Raw genomic sequence first — 19,810 nt, forward strand, 5'->3', positions numbered from 1 at the left:
CTTGTGGTGTAAATAACTGATACAGATAGTACCTATAAGTACTATATATTGCAAATGTATATAGAAACACTTAGTGAGGTCTTGACCTCAGTAATTTTGCTACAGGTCGCCATAACAACATCCAGCTTCATACAAATCCCAGAGTGCTTTGCAGGGGTTGAGCTCGCGCGCTTCCAGAGACTCGAGCTGGCGTCACCATGGAAGCAGTGTTGGTTTGTGATGTGCGGCGCCATTTTGATCCCGAACACAGCAGCAACAACAACGTCGCGAAAATCCACTACGAATAAAACATCAAGCAGGTTTGAGCTCCTCAAATGTGGAGTTAAACTGTTTGTGTGCTGAATACAGCTGGACACTGCGCTGTTTGGAATGGAACTAATGCACAGAGACGCTGGAATGTGATGGTGGAGCTTTGGGAGGGGGTGAAGTTCTCGACTCTCAGCACAACGCGTTAGTAATTCAACATGTTGTTGTTGTTATGTTGTAGCTGCTTACTAACAACGATCTTGACATAAACACTGTTCAGTGGTTCGGTTCGGTTCGGTTCTCCTCTCCAGCTCGGTTGACATGACCCATTTGGCTCGTTATGTTCTCTGTTCAAGTCCCAAACACCAAATCAGGTACCTTGTGGGTTGTTTTACAATCAGGGTCCGCAAGCTAAAAATCACATTTAACACTTATTATCTTCAATATCAAAAGGCTTGACCAAATAAACTTGGTTGTTTATTGTAGCCCTGTGATAGCTCTATTTACCATGCAAAAAAAAAAATGTGGTGATAAGGTTATTTTTGGTGAATGTATGGCAATATATGTCATATTTAGCAAAATTACTCGTGTCATTTAGAAAAAAGTGCTTATTTTGACCAGGGATGCACTTAAATCATTCTTTATACCATAAAACAAATATTTGGTTCCGTATCATTGGAAACATAGTTAAGTTTTAATGTTGAATGCCAGTAAGTTTTCAGACTCTTTTGATCAAATGAGTATGTAATTGTGTCAAAAAAAAAAGTCCTCTCCGAGACAGCTAATTTTTCAATATAAAATAACATATATCTAAAATGATTTTCATCCTAAAATGTGGTCAAGATATTGGGACATAAATATTAGAGACAACTAACACAAAGCTTACAGCCTTATATTTAAAAGCACTATGGAAGTAGTGGATTCTGAATTGTCAAAAAAAAATGTCCTCTCCGAGAATCACTTCATTTGTTTCTCCCATCTTATAGCAGATTACACAAAACTACCATACACATACACTACCATTCAAAAGTTTGGGGTCACTTTGAAATGTCCTTATTTTTGAAAGAAAAGCACTGTTCTTTTCAATGAAGATCACTTTAAACTAATCAGAAATCCACTCTATACATTGCTAATGTGGTAAATGACTATTCTAGCTGCAAATGTCTGGTTTTTGGTGCAATATCTCCATAGGTGTATAGAGGCCCATTTCCAGCAACTATTGCCGCTTTTCCACTACAAACGCGGCTGAGCCGTGCCGTGCCGAGTCGAGCTGAGTCGAGCTGAGCGGGGCTGTTGGAGTTGCATTTCGACTACAACCGCGCTGAACCGTGCTGGCTGGAAGTGGGTGGACACATTGGGTGGAGTTAGCGAAAGTGGGTGGACGTCATGTGATGTCGTTAAGCAGCGCAAACAGTGACATCAGTGACAGTGGCGGAACAAGTCCGAGCCGGGCCGGGGGCGGGGCAAATGACCGGGCCCTTTATTAAAGCTTATCATAACATCATTTTAGGCTACAAAATGTCCGCAACTGCGGTGTTTACCAATTTCAACACTACCGGGTGCAACTATGTTATTTAGTACATCAAGTCCTTCAAACGAACATGTAACTCAGAAACAAAAAACATTAGGATACTGTACATGGCTCATAATAAAACATCAATAGCCTATACTGCGCACATTATTTGAAGGGCATACGAATGAGCGCTCAGAGTGGTGACAGGAAGAGTCAGAAATAAAAGGAGGGCAGTGCAAACCTCACTGAATGCACTGTGTTTACCAATTTCAACACTACGGGGTGCAACTGTTATTTTGTACATTAAGTCCTTCAAACGAACATGTAACTCAGAAACAAAAAAACATTAGGCGACATACTGTACATGGCTCATAATAAAACATCAATAGCCTACTGCGCGCATTATTTGAAGGGCATACGACGAGCCTTGCGCTCCGCGAACTCGTCCACGATGCTCTGTATGTCACTGATTCAGTGAGCTTTTAAGCAGTAGTCTCAACCCGGATAGTAAACAATAAACATGGAGGACATGGAGTCGTTAGTGTTGCTGGTCTTGGTGCTGTGGCGGACAGATACTGGCAAGAGCGTATAGATGAGGCGAGGCGCATAAGGCTTCAGAAATTCTCGTAATTCGTAATTATTCTTCTTCCGGGTTTGCGGTGTTTACAGATCCCAGCGTGCTCGCGGGGCGTGTGTGGGCATGTGAGGACACGCCTCCTCACCAATCAGTGCACAGGGGAGTGTCTGCTCACGCCCCCAACCTCAGTCGGCACGGTTTGGCTCGCTTCAGCCCCACTCCAAAACGGTGCGAGTTTTAGGGGCTAAGCAGGGCTGAAACGAGCTGAGTCGTGCTGGTTTTTGGTAGTCGAAACGCGAGCCGTGTCGGGCTGAAGCGAGCTGAAGCGAGCTGAAGTGAGCTGAAAAAGGGTAGTGGAAAAGGGCCATATCACTCCAGTGTTCTAATGGTACAATGTGTTTGCTCATTGCCTCAGAAGGCTAATGGATGATTAGAAAACCCTTGTACAATCATGTTAGCACAGCTGAAAACAGTTGAGCTCTTTAGAGAAGCTATAAAACTGACCTTCCTTTGAGCAGATTGAGTTTCTGGAGCATCACATTTGTGGGGTCGATTAAATGCTCAAAATGGCCAGAAAACTGTCTTGACTATATTTTCTATTCATTTTACAACTTATGGTGGTAAATAAAAGTGTGACTTTTCATGGAAAACACTAAATTGTCTGGGTGACCCCAAACTTTTGAACGGTAGTGTAAGTTTTAATGTTGAATGCCAGTAAGTTTTCAGACTATTTTGATCAAATTAGTATGTAATTGTGTCAAAAAAAAATGTCCTCTCCGAGACAGCTAATTTTTTTCCGATATAAAATAACATATCTAAAATGATTATTTTCATCCTGGTCAAGATATTGGGAAATAAATATTAGAGACAGCTAACACAAAGCTTACAGCCTTATATTTAAAAGCACTATGGAAGTAGTGGATTCTGAATTGTCAAAAAAAAAAAGTCCTCTCCGAGAATCACTTCATTTGTTTCTCCCATCTTATAGCAGATTACACAAAACTACCATACACATTTATATTATGTCAAAAAATTACCTGAAATCTGTTCTTTAACTTGTCCTTCACTTAAAAACTGGTACAAGAACCAGTTTGAATCAGTTTGAATTTTGGACCCCTGTGACACAAACTTTGTACCCTGATTGTAAAACAACCCTTGTGTTTGTCTAGTCAGTCAACGCGATTCTGATTCAGGTTCTGATTCCGAACCACTACGCAGTGCCTGACCCAGTACTAAACTGAGCTTCAGTCGCCTTTACTTTCACCATCTCACTGAAGCTGCTAAAGGTACAGGTACATTCCACAGGTGTTTCCCTGAAAGGGCGTCACCTGATTCTTTACTGTTGTTCCAGCTGTATTTGGTCAGCGCGTTGATGATCTGTTTGTTTGTTTTCCAGCAGTTTGACTTGCTATTGTTCTCTCTCTGTTTTTAGTGTGATATTTTTTTCACATTGGACCTCTTTTTCGGATGCCCAATTCTATAAACCTTCGATCACACAGCCATCATCAAAATGAGCTGTACAGAATCTCACCAGATGTATTGACTCATAGAAATAACGTGCAGCCTCTCAGTGTGCTTGGCTTTGACCAGACTCTGAAGAGAACAACGATGATTTATGGATTAATACCACTGGAGTTACACAAACAGCTCCTCGATCGTGAGAACTACCAAAACCGTACAAAAGGCGTAGAAGAGCTGAAAAGCCTGCTGTCTGAGCTGGAAATGCAAACCGTTTCCTTTGACAGTGTTGTGGAATTCATCTCCTTTTTGCACAAACTCCTGGATGATACCAACTTTAAAGTCTTGTATGGCACTTTACAGGTCCTGAACGTCCTTGTTCAAAAGCTAGACGACAGCGTGGACCAATATTACAAACAGATCGTGTACGTGGCCCTCAAAACCCTGGGGGATACGCGCACCGTTTCACGGAACGAATACATGAGCGTTTTTCGGCAGCTCATGAGGATCGTAGGGCCACAGAAAGTTCTGGACCTTGTAACAGGACACCTGAAACACAAACACTCAAGAGTAAGAGAGGATGTTCTCAACATCATTATAGCCGCCATGCTCGAGCACCCCAGGAAAGACTTCAACATCCCACATCTGTGTTTTCTGGTTGCTCCTTATCTTGCAGATGGAAAGAAGAGGGTTCGACATGCAGCCCTGGAGCTCTTTGCCGTTTTCGATTCCTGCCTCGACACGGGCATCAAGCAGACAGTGATAAAGGCTATCGACAGGGTGGAGCTCAATGGTGATGCCGAGGGCCTTCAGGCTGCTATACAGGCACGAAAGGCGAGGCACATCCTTCCTCGGCTATCTGCGGATGGGACGGTGGAATACGCGCTGGTTATCCCCAAACCTGGACAGCGGCGCTCCCCCCAGTTCGGCTCTGGAGCGGATCTGGACTGGATCCTTTATGGTGGGAGGATGAACAGTGCGAGGAGTTACAAGACAGACGTGGACTCGGAAGGGCTGAGTGCCTACAACAGTCTCGGATCTCTGACTGACGAGATACCGTTACAGAGGAGGGTAGTGAGTGCCGGCAAGGCCAAAAACAAGCTCCCCTGGGAGAGGCTGAGCCTTCCGTGTGCAGGAAGTCGGAAGCCCTACGATGCAGTGAATGGAAAGTTGTTCAATAAGGTGAGGGATTAGATCATCTCATACCTTTAACGTTGCATGCAAAAGAGAAGCGTTTAGTAGAAAGGTCAGCATGAGTCTCACTCAGAAACTCGGAACGTGAATGGCGTCCCTTTCTTTTTCTTTTTTTTGGAAGTTTATATTACTATATTCAGTGGCCAGGTTTATGCATTTACAGCTATGGGAAAAAAATTAAGAAACCACTTCTAATGTTTGTTTATTTTTATTTTTTTTCCTGACCACACAGAAACTTGATCAGCGATCATGGTTGATCTCCTTTAGCTGGCAGTTATTGCATCATTAAGCTATCAGATGCAGAAATGCCTGTCGTTAAAAGTAGACGGCCTTTTGATTTCATAAAACCGGTGAAATTTGGTTCCCTCTGAAATTTGGTCATTGTGATATACGTTTATTTCTGTAATATCTTAAAAAAAACCAAGCCATTCTGTGGCTGGGAAGTTATTGAATTTGAGGGGATTCCTGAGCAAATAATGCGCATGAAATCGCTCGCCTCTCGCAGTCAAGCAGACACAGGAAGTCCGTGTGCGCATGCGCAGGTTTACCACCTTCTTCTTTTGGGTTTTACGGCAGCTGGCATGCGGTGTTGCATTACCGCCATCTACAGGTTTACCTTTGACCGTGCACTGATAGTTCCATCATTCTGTCGCTAAACGAACAGCTGATCACACCGAGGTGTTCGCCGAGCGCCAATATTTATTAGTTTGGTCCTGCGTTTCCTTTCCTTCGTATACAACATAACGTCTTTTCTTCTCGCTTTCCGTTACTGTAGTCGGTCTTTCACATTTCATTCGCGTCCTTCATTTTCCTCTCCTGTTTCAAATTTGTATCCCACAATGCCTTGCGCGAACGGGGAAAGCCCACCACGTGATGCATGACGTAGTCTCTTGTATTGCGTCACGGTGAAGCAAGAAATAATAGCGGAGAATTTAGGGCCACGTGGCCTTAAATTCATTAATTGTTCTGTTAAACTAATAAAATTGGAAGTCTGATTCGAATTCAGTAGCTTTCAGTCCACTAAACAAAAATAATTGGGTGTTGGGGAAAATTCTTTTTATGACCTACACTTGAAAAATCTGAAAGGCAGTCTAGCTTTAAGGTTTTCGAGCAATGATGATAGAGCACACTTGAGTGTTCAAGTGGACCTTTAAAGGAACAGTCCACCGTACTTCCATAATGAAATATGCTCTTATCTGAATTGAGACGAGCTGCTCCGTACCTGTCCGAGCCTTGCGCGACCTCCCAGTCAGTCAGACGCAGTCAGACGCGCTGTCACTCCTGTTAGCAATGTAGCTAGGCTCAGTATGGCCAATGGTATTTTTTGGGGCTGTAGTTAGATGCGACCAAACTCTTCCGCGTTTTTCCTGTTTATATGACCAGTGATATGAAACAAGTTCAGTTACACAAATTGAAACGTAGCGATTTTCTATGCTATGGAAAGTCCGCACTATAATGACAGGCGTACTAACACCTTCTGCGTGCTTCGGCAGCGCATTGATACAGAGCTCAGATATCAATGCGCTGCCGAAGCGCGCAGAAGGTGTTAGTACGCCTGTCATTATAGTGCGGACTTTCCATAGCATAGAAAATCGCTACGTTTCAATTTGTGTAACTGAACTTGTTTCATATCACTGGTCATATAAACCTATGTAAACAGGAAAAACGCGGAAGAGTTTGGTCGCATCTAACTACAGCCCCCAAAAATACCATTGGCCATGCTGAGCCTAGCTACATTGCTAACAGGAGTGACAGCGCGTCTGACTGCGTCTGACTGACTGGGAGGTCGCGCAAAGCTCGGACAGGTACGGAGCAGCTCGTCTCAATTCAGATAAGAGCATATTTCATTATGGAAGTACGGTGGACTGTTCCTTTAATCAGGCATTACACTTTGACCCAAGAAACTAAATAAAACCTGAAATTACCGAAAGCAGTAGTGACAGTCTGCCATGATCAAACAAGTAAACATCATCAGAATTGGGCTTTTCATTCATCAAATCAGTGCCTCAAAAATTAGTATTTATTAAAGTTTATTTTATTATTACACCACTTGTGCAACATGAGTGACTTGAGCCGACTCGGTAAAAAAAATGTTTCCGACGAATGAATAATAAATGGGAACGAAACCGAAAAGCAAACACGTACAGGAAAACGTGTTGATATGTAAAAGCATGGAACAATGTTCTGAATTTGCTAGCGGATATTTTTCCATGACGCACACCAATCCACGTCGCGCATTACCTTTAATGCGAGCGTACGCTGGCAGATCTGTGATATTTCAGCGTTACGAGTTTGTGTCTGAGATATTCATCTGGTTGAGTACAAATTAGATATCAAGGTCTGCCATTTCGTGAATTGTGTGTCTGTCTTTCCTGTTAAGAGCGTAATCTGTAGACTGATCTAATTGAATGTCCAAGTTGGTGTATAACTCGTGTTGACTTGTTTTTATGGTCGTAGAGTTGAGTGTAGTGTAATTGGGTGCTTGGGTTATTACCTCCGCTAAGGAGGTTATGTTTTTGGTAGTGTTGGTTTGTTTGTTGGTTTGTCTGTAGCAACATTACGGAAAAAGTAATGAACGGATTGCTCTGAAATTTTTTCCAGAGGTGTGACTGGGCACAGGTAACAATCCATTAAATTTTGGCGGTGATCCGGATCACCGTCTTGATCCCGGAATTTTTTAAAGGATTCTTGGCGGAGGTCTGCGCTCTCCGAGTGCTTTTCTAGTTTTTAAATGTAAACTCTCAATTAGACGAGCAGCCTAGTCAAAGGTATGTGTGTGTGAGTGAATGAATGAGTCACATATCAGCAGGAGGTCGCTCTTTGGCCACATGGTGGGTGTCGGATGATCCTGCTGATTTTTTTTTTTTCCTGCCAGATTTCAAGGTGTTGGGATATGAATCTTAGAAATACAGTCGTGGTCAGAAGTTTACATACTGTGACATGAATGTCATGGCAATATTTGGGCTTTCAGTAATTTCTTTGAATTGTAGTTTTCCTGTGGGAGAATGATTGTATAGCATACATCTTTAATTTAAAAAAAAAACCCACTAAAATTTGGTGCACAAGTTTTAATTTTCTTTGGGTTTTCTGAAATCAACACAGGGTCAAAATGATACATACAGCACACCTAATATTTGGTTAAAATCTCTCTTTGCAAGATTCACCGTGACCAAACATTTTTGTTTACCATGAACAAGCTTCTGGCAGAATTCTGGTTGGATATTTCACGACTCTTCATGGTAGAATTGGTAGAGTTCAAATAAATTTATTTATTTTTTCTTGGCATGGACTTGACTTATAAGCACGGTCCATATATTTTCAATAGGGTTGAAGTCAGGACTTGTTTTAAGCTTAATGTTAGCCTGCTTTATCCTCCACAACCAGCTCTGATGCGTGTTTGGGTTCATTGTCCTGTTGTAAGTCCCAAGTTGTGTTCAAGTTTCTGATGAAGAATTCTCATGAAGTCCTCCTCCTTCATTATTCCATCTACTTTGTGCAATGAACCAGTTCCACTGGCAGCAAAACAGCCCCAGAGCATGATGATCCTACCACCACCACCAGCTGGTACAGTGTCCCTCTGTACATGGTGGTCATTGTGGCCAAACAACTCAATCTTTGTCTCATCTGACCATACAGCTATCCTCCAGAAGGCTTTTTCTTTGTCTGTGTGGTCAGCTTCAAACTTTCGCTAAGCTTGAAGGTATCAGTTTTGGAGCAGGTGTTCATTTCTTGGAGAGCAGCCTCTTAGTCCATGGTGATCTGAACTGTAGACAGTGATCCATCAGCTTCCAGTTCATGGCAGGGCTGTGCCATGGTGGTTCCCAGGTTGTTCCTGACCATCCAAACCAATTTCCTTTCAGCTGAGGGTGACAGTTTTGGGTTTTCTTGAAGCAAAGTGGCTTGGCAAAGTGACTACATGTCACAATAACTTGGATACAATTATTTGAAGTGATCTTGGAATTTGCAGTTGTTTAGAAATGGTTCCAGGAGACATTCCGGAGTTGTGTATATCTGTGATCATCTTTCTCAGATCTGCACTGAGCTCCTCGGACTTTCCCATTTTACTGTGTTGGTCAATCCAATGAGTGCTGTAAACAAACCCTTTTTATGAAGGCATAGAGACGCTACCAGCTGTAGTCAATCATGATCACTAACAGGAAGTTAAGAGACCTTGGCCTTGGCAAGATAAGAGACATTTTGGAAGTTTCAGCACCTCTGAATTAGTAATCTAAGTGAGCGTATGTAAATTTTTGACCCTGTATGTATAATTTTGACTCTGTGTTGTTTTCAGAAAACCCAAAGAAAATTAAAACTTGTGCATCAGATTCTAGTGTTTTTTTTTTTTTTTTTTTTTATTAAAGATGTATACTGTACAATCATTCTGCCACAGAAAAAGAACAGTTCAAAGAAATTACTGAAAGCCCAAATATTGCCATGACATTCATATCCAAGATGACATTCATGTCACTGTATGTAAACTTCTGACCACGACTGTATATAACTCGATGAAAAATTTCCTCTCACAAATTGTTCTTTTTGGGAATAATCCATGCTAATGATTAAGGCTTTTGGTCGTATGGCAATAAATCTCATCTCATCTCATTATCTCTAGCCGCTTTATCCTTCTACAGGGTCGCAGGCAAGCTGGAGCCTATCCCAGCTGACTACGGGCGAGAGGCAGGGTACACCCTGGAGAAGTCGCCAGGTCATCACAGGGCTGACACATAGACACAGACAACCATTCACACCTACGGTCAATTTAGAGTCACCAGTTAACCTAACCTGCATGTCTTTGGACTGTGGGGGAAACCGGAGCACCCGGAGGAAACCCACGCGGACACGGGGAGAACATGCAAACTCCGCACAGAAAGGCCCTCGCCGGCCCCGGGGCTCGAACCCAGGACCTTCTTGCTGTGAGGCGACAGCGCTAACCACTACACCACCGTGCCGCCCCATGGCAATAAATAATTTCAGATTAACTCAGCAGAAAAGCACGCCATTTGTTGTCGAAGCAGTTACACTACAGAACTGTAAAATAATATGGATGCAAACGGCGCGCCTTTTGGCGGATGCCGCCTTTTTCACGGCTGTCTGGGGGACTTGTGTGAATCACGCAGATCCGATGAGGTTTTTTTTGGGGGGGGGGGCGTTGGAGTGTCTGATTTATAATTTAATCAAAGTAAATTCTGTATTAAAATTACTAAATAAGCAAATGCCGTTACAGTCCATGAAACATAGGAAGTATAAGTATGAGAAGAAAACAGTAAATCAGAAAGCTGCGCACGTAAAGCCAATTGGCTGCACGCCATTATCTGCTGCTGGCTGCACCTCACTGCACGCGCAAGGATTTCCATCAGTCCAACGTAAGTTACGCAATTGGCTTTACGTGCGCAGCTTTCTGATTTACTGTTTTCTTCTCATACTTATACTTCCTATGTTTCATGGACTGTAACGGCATTTGCTTATTTAGTAATTTTAATACAGAATTTACTTTGATGAAATTATAATCAGACACTCCAACCCCCCCAAAAACAAACAAACAAACACCTCATTGGATATGCACGATTCACACAAGTCCCCCAGACAGCCGTGAAAAAGGCGGCATCCGCCAAAAGGCGCGCCGTTTGCATCCATGAAATAAATAAGGACAGCCCACTTACTTTCCACTGAAAAACAAAAAACCTGTGATTGTACAGTTCTCAACCAGTGAATTTTCTCTCAGCACGTCACCTGTAGTTTCATACAATTTGTACAGCTCCACCCAACGCTCCTGACCACTCGCTGTGCTGACGCCTAGAATCTAGTTGCCATGTTCCTCGGATTGTTAACAGCTGCTAAGAAGTAGAAAAGATTGCTGTGAAAGGGTCATCTGTCAGCGAGAGAGAGAGAACAGAGACACAGTGCAGTGATCTGGTTACAGGCTCCCACAGCGCTGCTGAAAGGCTCCAACATATTTTCACCTTGCTGTGCTTCATGATACCTGAGACAAGCTCCAAGGGCTTTGGCACAGGCCACCACGTGGATTTTTATTACACGGATTCCTTTATTAGGAGGAAATGAACGACCTCCCAGAAGCAGATGTAATCCTGAGTTCTTGGTACACAAGCACGTGAGGCTAAATAACGTGTTTAAAGGGATAGTTCGGGATTTTTGACATGAATCTGTATGGCATCCCCATCAATAGTGTCGTGCAAACACACTGACTTACCCCTGACAGCATCCTGTGAGTCCAGTTCTTGTCCAGTTTTGGTCCAGACGAAAGTAGTCTGGCAAGTTTGTTGGGGTCACGAAAGTAAAACGTTTTTCGTCTCAAAACAGTATGTGTTCAAAAGAGTGATATATTTGCATCACAAACCCGTTGCCAAATAAAAAGTCAGACCTCGAAATCGCTTGGCACTATTTTCTCTCCCTTCTTATCACTGCGCGCTGCCGGCTTCATCCAGCTGTGGCTCCAGCTTCAAGGATAAGCTGGAGCCGCATAAGTAGGAGTCCCGGCGGGTGGTTTGTATTCGATTCGTTTATATCCCGACCTTGTCAGCTGTCAGATTTATGTTCATGGACCCGGTAAGCTGGTAAATAATATTTATTTTTTTCTTTACCAAATTCTAACAGAAAACGAGAGCGCCCGAAAGGGAAAACCGAGCCGAGCCGCCTCACGGCTGTAATGCAAATTGCTTTCCTCCTCAGTATACAAGTGCGCTTCCATGGCAGGGAAAAAGAAACTACCACTGCTGCCTATGTAGTGCCCTATTTATACAAATAGGAGTCATTCAGGATTCAATGGTTTTCCCTTTCGGGCGCTCTCGTTTTCTGTTAGAATTTGGTAAAGAAAAAAATAAATATTATTTACCAGCTTACCGGGTCCATGAACATAAATCTGACCGCTGACAAGGTCGGGATATAAACGAATCGAATACAAACCACCCGCCGGGACTCCTACTTATGCGGCTCCAGCTTATCCTTGAAGCTGGAGCCACAGCTGGATGAAGCCGGCAGCGCACAGTGATGAGAAGGGAGAGAAAATAGTGCCAAGCGATTTCGAGGTCTGACTTTTTATTTGGCAACGGGTTTGTGATGCAAATATATCACTCTTTTGAACACATACTGTTTTGAGATGAAAAACGTTTTACTTTCGTGACCCCAACAAACTTGCCAGACTACTTTCGTCTGGACCAAAACTGGACAAGAACTGGACTCACAGGATGCTGTCAGGGGTAAGTCAGTGTGTTTGCACGACACTATTGATGGGGATGCCATACAGATTCATGTCAAAAATCCCGAACTATCCCTTTAAGGTCAGATAGGCTGTAAGTGTGCCTGATTTGTATTTTGCTTAGATTCAGGTTCTTCTTCAGTAGGACATTTCATTTCACCTGCCTTTAAAGGAGAACTGAAGTCATTTTCAAACTTGCTTTGTTTCTTAATTAACGTGTTATTCAAGTACGTTTTCGGTTTTAGTAACCTTGTATCGTGATTCGTATTGGCGATTAAATATTATACTTATCGGCCTATTCGGTTTTTAGCTATGTTGAATTGAGTTCGTTTGGTCCACGGTAGGCGTCGCTTATCCGCACGATCTTCGTGAGACTTCGAAAAGTGAAGTGTCAGTGCCACCATTTTGAAAACTGTTTTCCAAACGAAGTATTGCACAAAAACGAGTTTAAATGACAATTACTACCTACTTTTTTTTTTCAAACTTTCCTGATTTTGCTATCGAAACAAACAAAACTTCCGGCTTGATTACATCAGCATTCGAAAGAGGGCGCGCGCGTCTTTTTGACAACGTTAGCAGATGTCGGTCACTTTGATTTCCGCTGTGCATTTTACTTTCGTCCTACGATGTCTCGCACAGGGCTGTAAATGAGATTCGTTGAGACATTGCTTTGACATATGGACTGATTATATTACAGAGCATATTTCAAACACTCATAACTTGCTACAGCAGTGACAAAATAGCTATCAAGAATGCCTTCCTATATTTAATAAAATGAGAGAAATAGAATTTTGACAATAAAAAATTTGCCTTCAGTTCTCCTTTAAAATAGTCGTCATGAAGGATTGGTTCACTTTTTAATCCCCTGCTGGCTGAAAGACCCGAAGGGGGATTACGTCGTGGCAATTTCCATCCCAGGAAGGGTGCTCACCTTCTGAAATCAACTCCTCTCACAATTTTTGGGAGGAATTTCACGAAACTTGGCAGGATTCTTTATTATATGTCGGCAATACACATATTGTCTCATCTCATCATCTCATTATCTGTAGCCGCTTTATCCTGTTCTACAGGGTCGCAGGCAAGCTGGAGCCTATCCCAGCTGACTACGGGCGAAAGGCGGGATACACCCTGGACAAGTCGCCAGGTCATCACAGGGCTGACACATAGGCCAAGTTTACATTAGACCGTATCTGTCTCGTTTTCTTCGCGGATGCACTGTCCGTTTACATTAAAACGCCTGGAAACGCCTGGAAACGGGAATCCGCCAGGGTCCACGTATTCAATCCAGATCGTGTCTGGTCCGGTGCTGTGTAAACATTGAGAATACGCGGATACGCTGTGCTGAGCTCTAGCTGGCGTCGTCATTGGACAACGTCACTGTGACATCCACCTTCCTGATTCGCTGGCGTTGGTCATGTGACACGACTGCTGAAAAACGGCGCGGACTTCCGCCTTGTATCACCTTTCATTAAAGAGTATAAAAGTATGAAAATACTGCAAATACTGATGCAAATACTGCCCATTGTGTAGTTATGATTGTCTTTAGGCTTGCCATCCTTCCACTTGCAAGTGGTAAGTGACGCGCATGCCCGACATGCACTGAGATCACACATACAGCGGCTCAGTCCCAAATCACTGCTCGTGCGCTATACTCGCGCACTCTGTGAGCTGCGCAGGGCTGGAGTGCGCACCCTCCAGAGGGCACTCGCTGTTCAGGGCGGAGTGATTTGGAGCGCAGGATGCCTGCGGAGCCGAGCGTATCCGTGTATTGGCGTTGCTGTGTGCAGGCGAATCGTTTTAAAAACGTTAATCTGATGATCCGCTGATATGGTCTAATGTAAACCCCACCATAGACACAGACAACCATTCACACTCACATTCACACCTACGGTCAATTTAGAGTCACCAGTTAACCTAACCTGTATGTCTTTGGACTGTGGGGGAAACCGGAGCACCCGGAGGAAACCCACGCGGACACGGGGAGAACATGCAAACTCCGCACAGAAAGGGCCACGGGGCTCGAACCCGGACCTTCTTGCTGTGAGGCGACAGCGCTAACCACTACACCACTGTGCCGCCCCTACATGTATTGTAATTTTGTTAAATTCGGTCACATTTTACCAGAGTTACAGCCCTTGATCAACAAAATTATAATTTGACAATTTCATGAGAATGTTTTCCTTCTGAAATCAACTCCTCTCACAATCTGTGGAGGAATTTCATGAAACTTGGCAAAAGGCCTTGTTACATGTCGGTTGTACGCATATTGTTATTTTGTTCAATTTGGTTGCATTTTACCAGAGTTGTGGCCCTTGATTTAACAACCTTGTACTTTCTCAATTTCATGAAGGTGCGCTCGCCTTCTGACATCAACTCCTCTCACAATTTTCAGACAAATTTTTCGAAGCTTGGCAAAAGGCCTTGTTATGTGACGGTAATACGCATATCGCGATTTAATTTCGTTTGTGAAAATTTTCCCCAGAGTTTTGACCCTTGATTAAATAACTTGTACTTTGACAATTTCATGAGGGTGTAGGTTCTTCTGAAATCAACTCCTCTCACAATTTGTGGACGAATTTCACCAAACTTGGCAAAAGGCTTTGTTATATGACAGGTATACGCATATTGAAATTTTGTTTAATTTGGGCAAATTTTACCAGAGTTATGCCTTTTGATTATTAACAAACTTGTACTTTGGCAATTTCATCAAGGTGCGCTTGCTTTCTGAAATCAACTTCCCTCGCAAGTTTTGGAGGAATTTCACAAAACTTGGCAGGATTCTTTGATAATACGCAGATTGCAATTTCGTTCAATTCGGTCGCATTTTACCAGAGTTATGGCAGAGTCTCCAGCGGGGGATACTGTGCTCTCAGAGAACTCTTGTTCTCATCCTCAGAGAGAGCTGTCTGTGCAGGATTCAAAACGTCCATTAAAAAGATGTTTCGTTTCATCATTTGTCCATAACAAGACTTTTTGAGCTATTTGACTAATCCTTACACCCCGTACACTCAGTGTTGCCATTTGTTCCCACTTAACACACTCAAATTTTTACGCATTATAATGATCATTTATAATTATATAATAGACTTTATGATGACACTGTTTGTTTCAAATATTACTTGGCAATATTGTACAATTGTTCATAACTGATTAAATAAGAGTGGCTCCTGCTAATGGAAAAAAAAAAAAAAAAGAGTTTTTGTTCCTGTTCTCAAGGCAGCAGTGTTGATGGAGAATCTTGGTGCTCCCTGTGATGGGGACTCGAGTCGAGTCTAATTAAGCTATTGAGCCTTTAGGGAAATGTTTCTTACTTTCCGCCGAGTGTGTTTCTTCAAATCTAACAGTGTTCCTAGCGACAGAGCAGGTAATAATAACTGGAAGTTGTCAAGGAATGCCAGTTTGTTTGTATCTTATTTTCACATTCAAAAGTCTTACGCACATGTAAAAGAAATGCTGTAGAACAAAAATGGCTTAAAAATTGTGAAATGAAATGTTTCAGCATTTAAAAAAAAATACTATAAACAGCAGTAAGCCATAATAAATGAAACAAAGTCAATATTTGGTGCTTTAAAAAAAAAATAGTCGTCTCAGGTACAACGAGTGCAGTTTTATAAGGAAATGATCTGTAGGTTTTACTGAGCATCTGACAGAACCAGCCACGGTTCTTCTGGACACTTTGACTGTCGCAGTCGCTTCTTAATTTTGCGCCAAAACCTAGTAGCCTTCATTATGTTTTCTTTTTTAATCTGAAAACTGGTTTCTTATGGAATATGCTGCTCAGATACAAACTTTTTTTTTTCCTGTAACATTTAATTTTGTGCTGGAAAATGAACGAAGGTTTGGAACTCTAAAATGTTTTTGTACTGACTCGATAATGTAGAAGTCATAAAAGAGAAATTTTTATTATTATTATTATTATTATTATTATTATTATTATTATAATATCTCAGGGTTCTAAATAGACCAAAATATCAGCATAGTGGCACCAGTTATAACAGCTGGGGGTTCAGGGGCCACCTTAGGTGCCCGTAAGCTCACGGGTTCTGCATGCTCAGTGATGCATTCTAGTGCATTTCCTGGCACTTGCACGCCTCCCTGAAAGTCACTCTTTTTTTGGTTATGTTAATGAGATATATAAGTTGCTGTGATTGTTTTGAATTGAAGACATGATTATTATACCTCCACTCCGAAGGAGGGGGGTATACTGGTTTATTTCTGTCCATCCGTCCATATCTCCGTCCGTCCAAAACACCCTTTTTCTCAGCAACCACAAATCATAGCCACTTCGTACCAAACTTCAACTTGGGGTTCTAATACCATGTATACCGTTTTCAGGTCTGTCGCACATCGACTTCCTGTTTACCGACTGAATGTATTTGGGTCCATCTTGGAAACTGGTCTCTCATTTGGGACATTATGGTCAAAAAGTAAATTTTTCTAATTTAACTTTTTTTTTTTGCATTTACCTAACACTCAATGTTTCTTTTGTCATGTTTAATAAGAATAAAGATAGCATCTTGCTTTATCTGGCCTCCACTGCGGAAAATTTTTTTGATTACAATTCAAATGCTTTTGTAAAATTGATTTCCATATAAAATAACTACATCATGAAGAATTAAAGCCCCTCCTTCACAGATGAGTGAAAATATTAAATAAATTTCCTCTTTTTGATTGCTTGGGTTAAAAATGCCAAGTTATGATGACGACTGAATTGATTATTCACTTAAATATGAATAATATGATACATTTTGGGTATTTGATATGGCGAAATAGGACACAATGGAAAAATCAAGAACACACCGGAAAGATGAGAATAACGGCGGTGGTAAAAGAAGAGCGACTGTACCGGCTGAAGGTCGCGCGGGTCTCTGCTGCGGCGCGCGAGCAATGGGACATCACTACCGCACCAGACGGAGCACGAGGCGGGGGCGGGGCAAAATGACTGGCCGTAGATTCTATCAAAAGTTCGATCTAAATTGACCATGGTTGTAAAATATTGCCCAAAAATATGCAAACGCTACAAAGTATGAAAGTATGATGAAAAAGAAACATTCTATTGCCTTATACTGCAGGACTAAAACAAAATAAAACTGTCAAAACTCACCTTTTCAGTGATAACGTCCGAACAGATCACTCGCATAACAGAAAGATCGCAAATGGAAGCACGATCAACTTCTAACTGTTGGAGTGGAAAATTCCATTCTACATGTGCAAATTGTTAATGTGTGTCCTTCCCCGCACACAAACAACACGCTACGGTAAAAAATAGACCACAACTCATTTTATAGCTCAGAAATTCATACAAGACCAGCTACCATCGTAACATATTCTGTAAGAAACATATTCTATACCTAACTTTCAGCTTTCATTTTAAAAAACTAAATCGCAGATTTATAACTAAATGTTTATATGGCGTAGTGATTTTAAGTTACTACTTTTGGTGAGGTCGTGACCTTGACCCTGAGGCTTTCCGTTTAGATCAAAACACACGATCGTATTGGTTTTGGGTATGCGGAAAATGGAGTTACGACGGTGATGAAATATTTTGCATGATGTTTTATTACGGTTATGATTATTCTGTGAGCGCACCAATCCTTAGGTGTATAAAGTTACAACTTAAAATACAATTAGTGGTAACTGTAGACTTTTCAGTGGACTACAACCTTTTTAAGGGAATGCGATGTAGTCGACCATTTATCATGTCCCAGATCAAGCTGCCATTTTTCCACAAATTTGCAGAATTTTTGCCAAATTCTGAATAGAGTATTCACATCAAAGATTGTTTGATCTGTATTTCTTTCATAATTTTATTTCAAATTAAAACCAACATCACCATTCAAAACCGTATAGTTTATTGACTGTGAGTATATTTAGTGGGGTACCCCCACAGTACCCAGTTTCTGAGACAGACCCATTTACGAAACATATAGTGTGGATTTTTGATGCTATTTCAAGAAGCAAAATGCTATTTCAAAATGCCAGTTTACCAGGATGCTATTTGAAATCCCTGGGGAGAGACACTGCTCTTTACTTACTTGTTTCAGGGTTAATTATTTGTTGAAGTCAACATTCATAATAACTGTCCTATTCCTTCGATTGCTTGCATTCTGATGTAAGCGAGAGCGGGGGCAGTCCTTGAAAAAAAATCTCCCGGTCTTTTGCCCAATCGGCAAGCAGCACCCAAAACATACTTGCCCGAAAAACAATTCCACTTGCCCAGAGCTTTATTTTATTTTGCAGAGAACAGAATGCAGTTTATGTATTTTTATTTATTTTTATAGGTGAAGCAGCATCTCCTCTCATTATCTCTGGCCGCTTTATCCTGTTCTACAGGGTCGCAGGCAAGCTGGAGCCTATCCCAGCTGACTACGGGCGAAAGGCGGGGTACACCCTGGACAAGTCGCCAGGTCATCACAGGGCTGACACATAGACACAGACAACCATTCACACTCACATTCACACCTACGGTCAATTTAGAGCCACCAGTTAACCTAACCTGCATGTCTTTGGACTGTGGGGGAAACCGGAGCACCCGGAGGAAACCCACGCGGACACGGGGAGAACATGCAAACTCCACACAGAAAGGCCCTCGCCGGCCACGGGGCTCGAACCCAGGACCTTCTTATTGTGAGGCGACAGCGCTAACCACTACACCACCATGCCGCCCGTGAAGCAGCATAATTATGATAAATCCACAAAACCATAACACCAATATATGCAGACACATTCAGAAAGAAAGAAGTTCTAGTACCAGAGGAATTAATAATTTAGGGTATATTAAGCTGGGGAGAGTTTTGAATGAGTATAATAATAATGCTGGCACTTTGTTTCTGTTACCAAAGGAACACAGTCCTGTGCAAAATTTATGATTGTCACCAGCGGGAGACACCCTTTGTCGGCTGTCCACCAATCACAGGCTCCCGTGCCACAATGGCAGTATGTTGATAAATATTTAGAAAATAAAAATGATATAGGTGGCATGGTGGTGTAGTGGTTAGCGCTGTCGCCTCACGGCAAGAAGGTCTGGGTTCGAGCCCCGTGGCCAGCGAGGGCCTTTCTGTGCAGAGTTTGCATGTTCTCCCTGTGTCCGCGTGGGTTTCCTCCGGGTGCTCCGGTTTTTTACCACAGTCCAAAGACATGCAGGTTAGGTTAACTGGTGACTCTAAATTGAGCGTAGGTGTGAATGTGAGTGTGAATGGTTGTCTGTCTACCGTATGTGTCAGCCCTGTGATGACCTGGCGACTTGTCCAGGGTGTACCCCGCCTTTCGCCCGTAGTCAGCTGGGATAGGCTCCAGCTTGCCTGCGACCCTGTAGAACAGGATAAAGCGGCTAGAGATAATGAGATGAGATAAAAATGATATCATTATGAAATACAATAAACCTTCAGAAGCAATAAAAAAAAATCATATATACTGGTTAGAGGTAAAGAACATTATTCAGTCATATAATTTATTATTAACTCCAATCATGATATAAAAGTTCCAAGTTTGACACCTGCCCGCTTCAACTGCGCTGCTGGCACACAATGTCCTTGGCCCTCATCGCCCTTAGCCAGTTGGTATAATTACGTCATTACCTGGACCCCTCTGAGCCGAGCTTTTCCAGTAC

The 19,810-nt window shown here is 42.3% G+C and overlaps 1 protein-coding gene across 7 annotated transcripts in view; it reads left to right on the forward strand.

Moving 5' to 3' along the window:
* Window positions 1-201: 201 nt before the first annotated feature.
* LOC132894137 (TOG array regulator of axonemal microtubules protein 1) overlaps window positions 202-19,810 on the forward strand; it is a 144,001-nt gene continuing 124,392 nt past the window's right edge. For 3 of the 7 annotated variants that reach the window (XM_060933502.1, XM_060933508.1, XM_060933509.1), the window contains exons 1-2: window positions 202-450; window positions 3,769-4,976. In XM_060933502.1, the coding sequence (XP_060789485.1) occupies window positions 3,804-4,976 (1,173 nt within the window). In that variant the 5' untranslated portion in view covers window positions 202-450; window positions 3,769-3,803. Of the gene's footprint in view, window positions 621-2,628; window positions 3,629-3,768; window positions 4,977-19,810 lie in introns of those variants that run through there. The other 4 variants (XM_060933503.1, XM_060933505.1, XM_060933506.1 and 1 more) reach the window with 4 other exon arrangements.

This window comes from Neoarius graeffei, chromosome 11 (genome assembly GCF_027579695.1).
Source record: "Neoarius graeffei isolate fNeoGra1 chromosome 11, fNeoGra1.pri, whole genome shotgun sequence".
Lineage (NCBI taxonomy): Eukaryota > Metazoa > Chordata > Actinopteri > Siluriformes > Ariidae > Neoarius > Neoarius graeffei.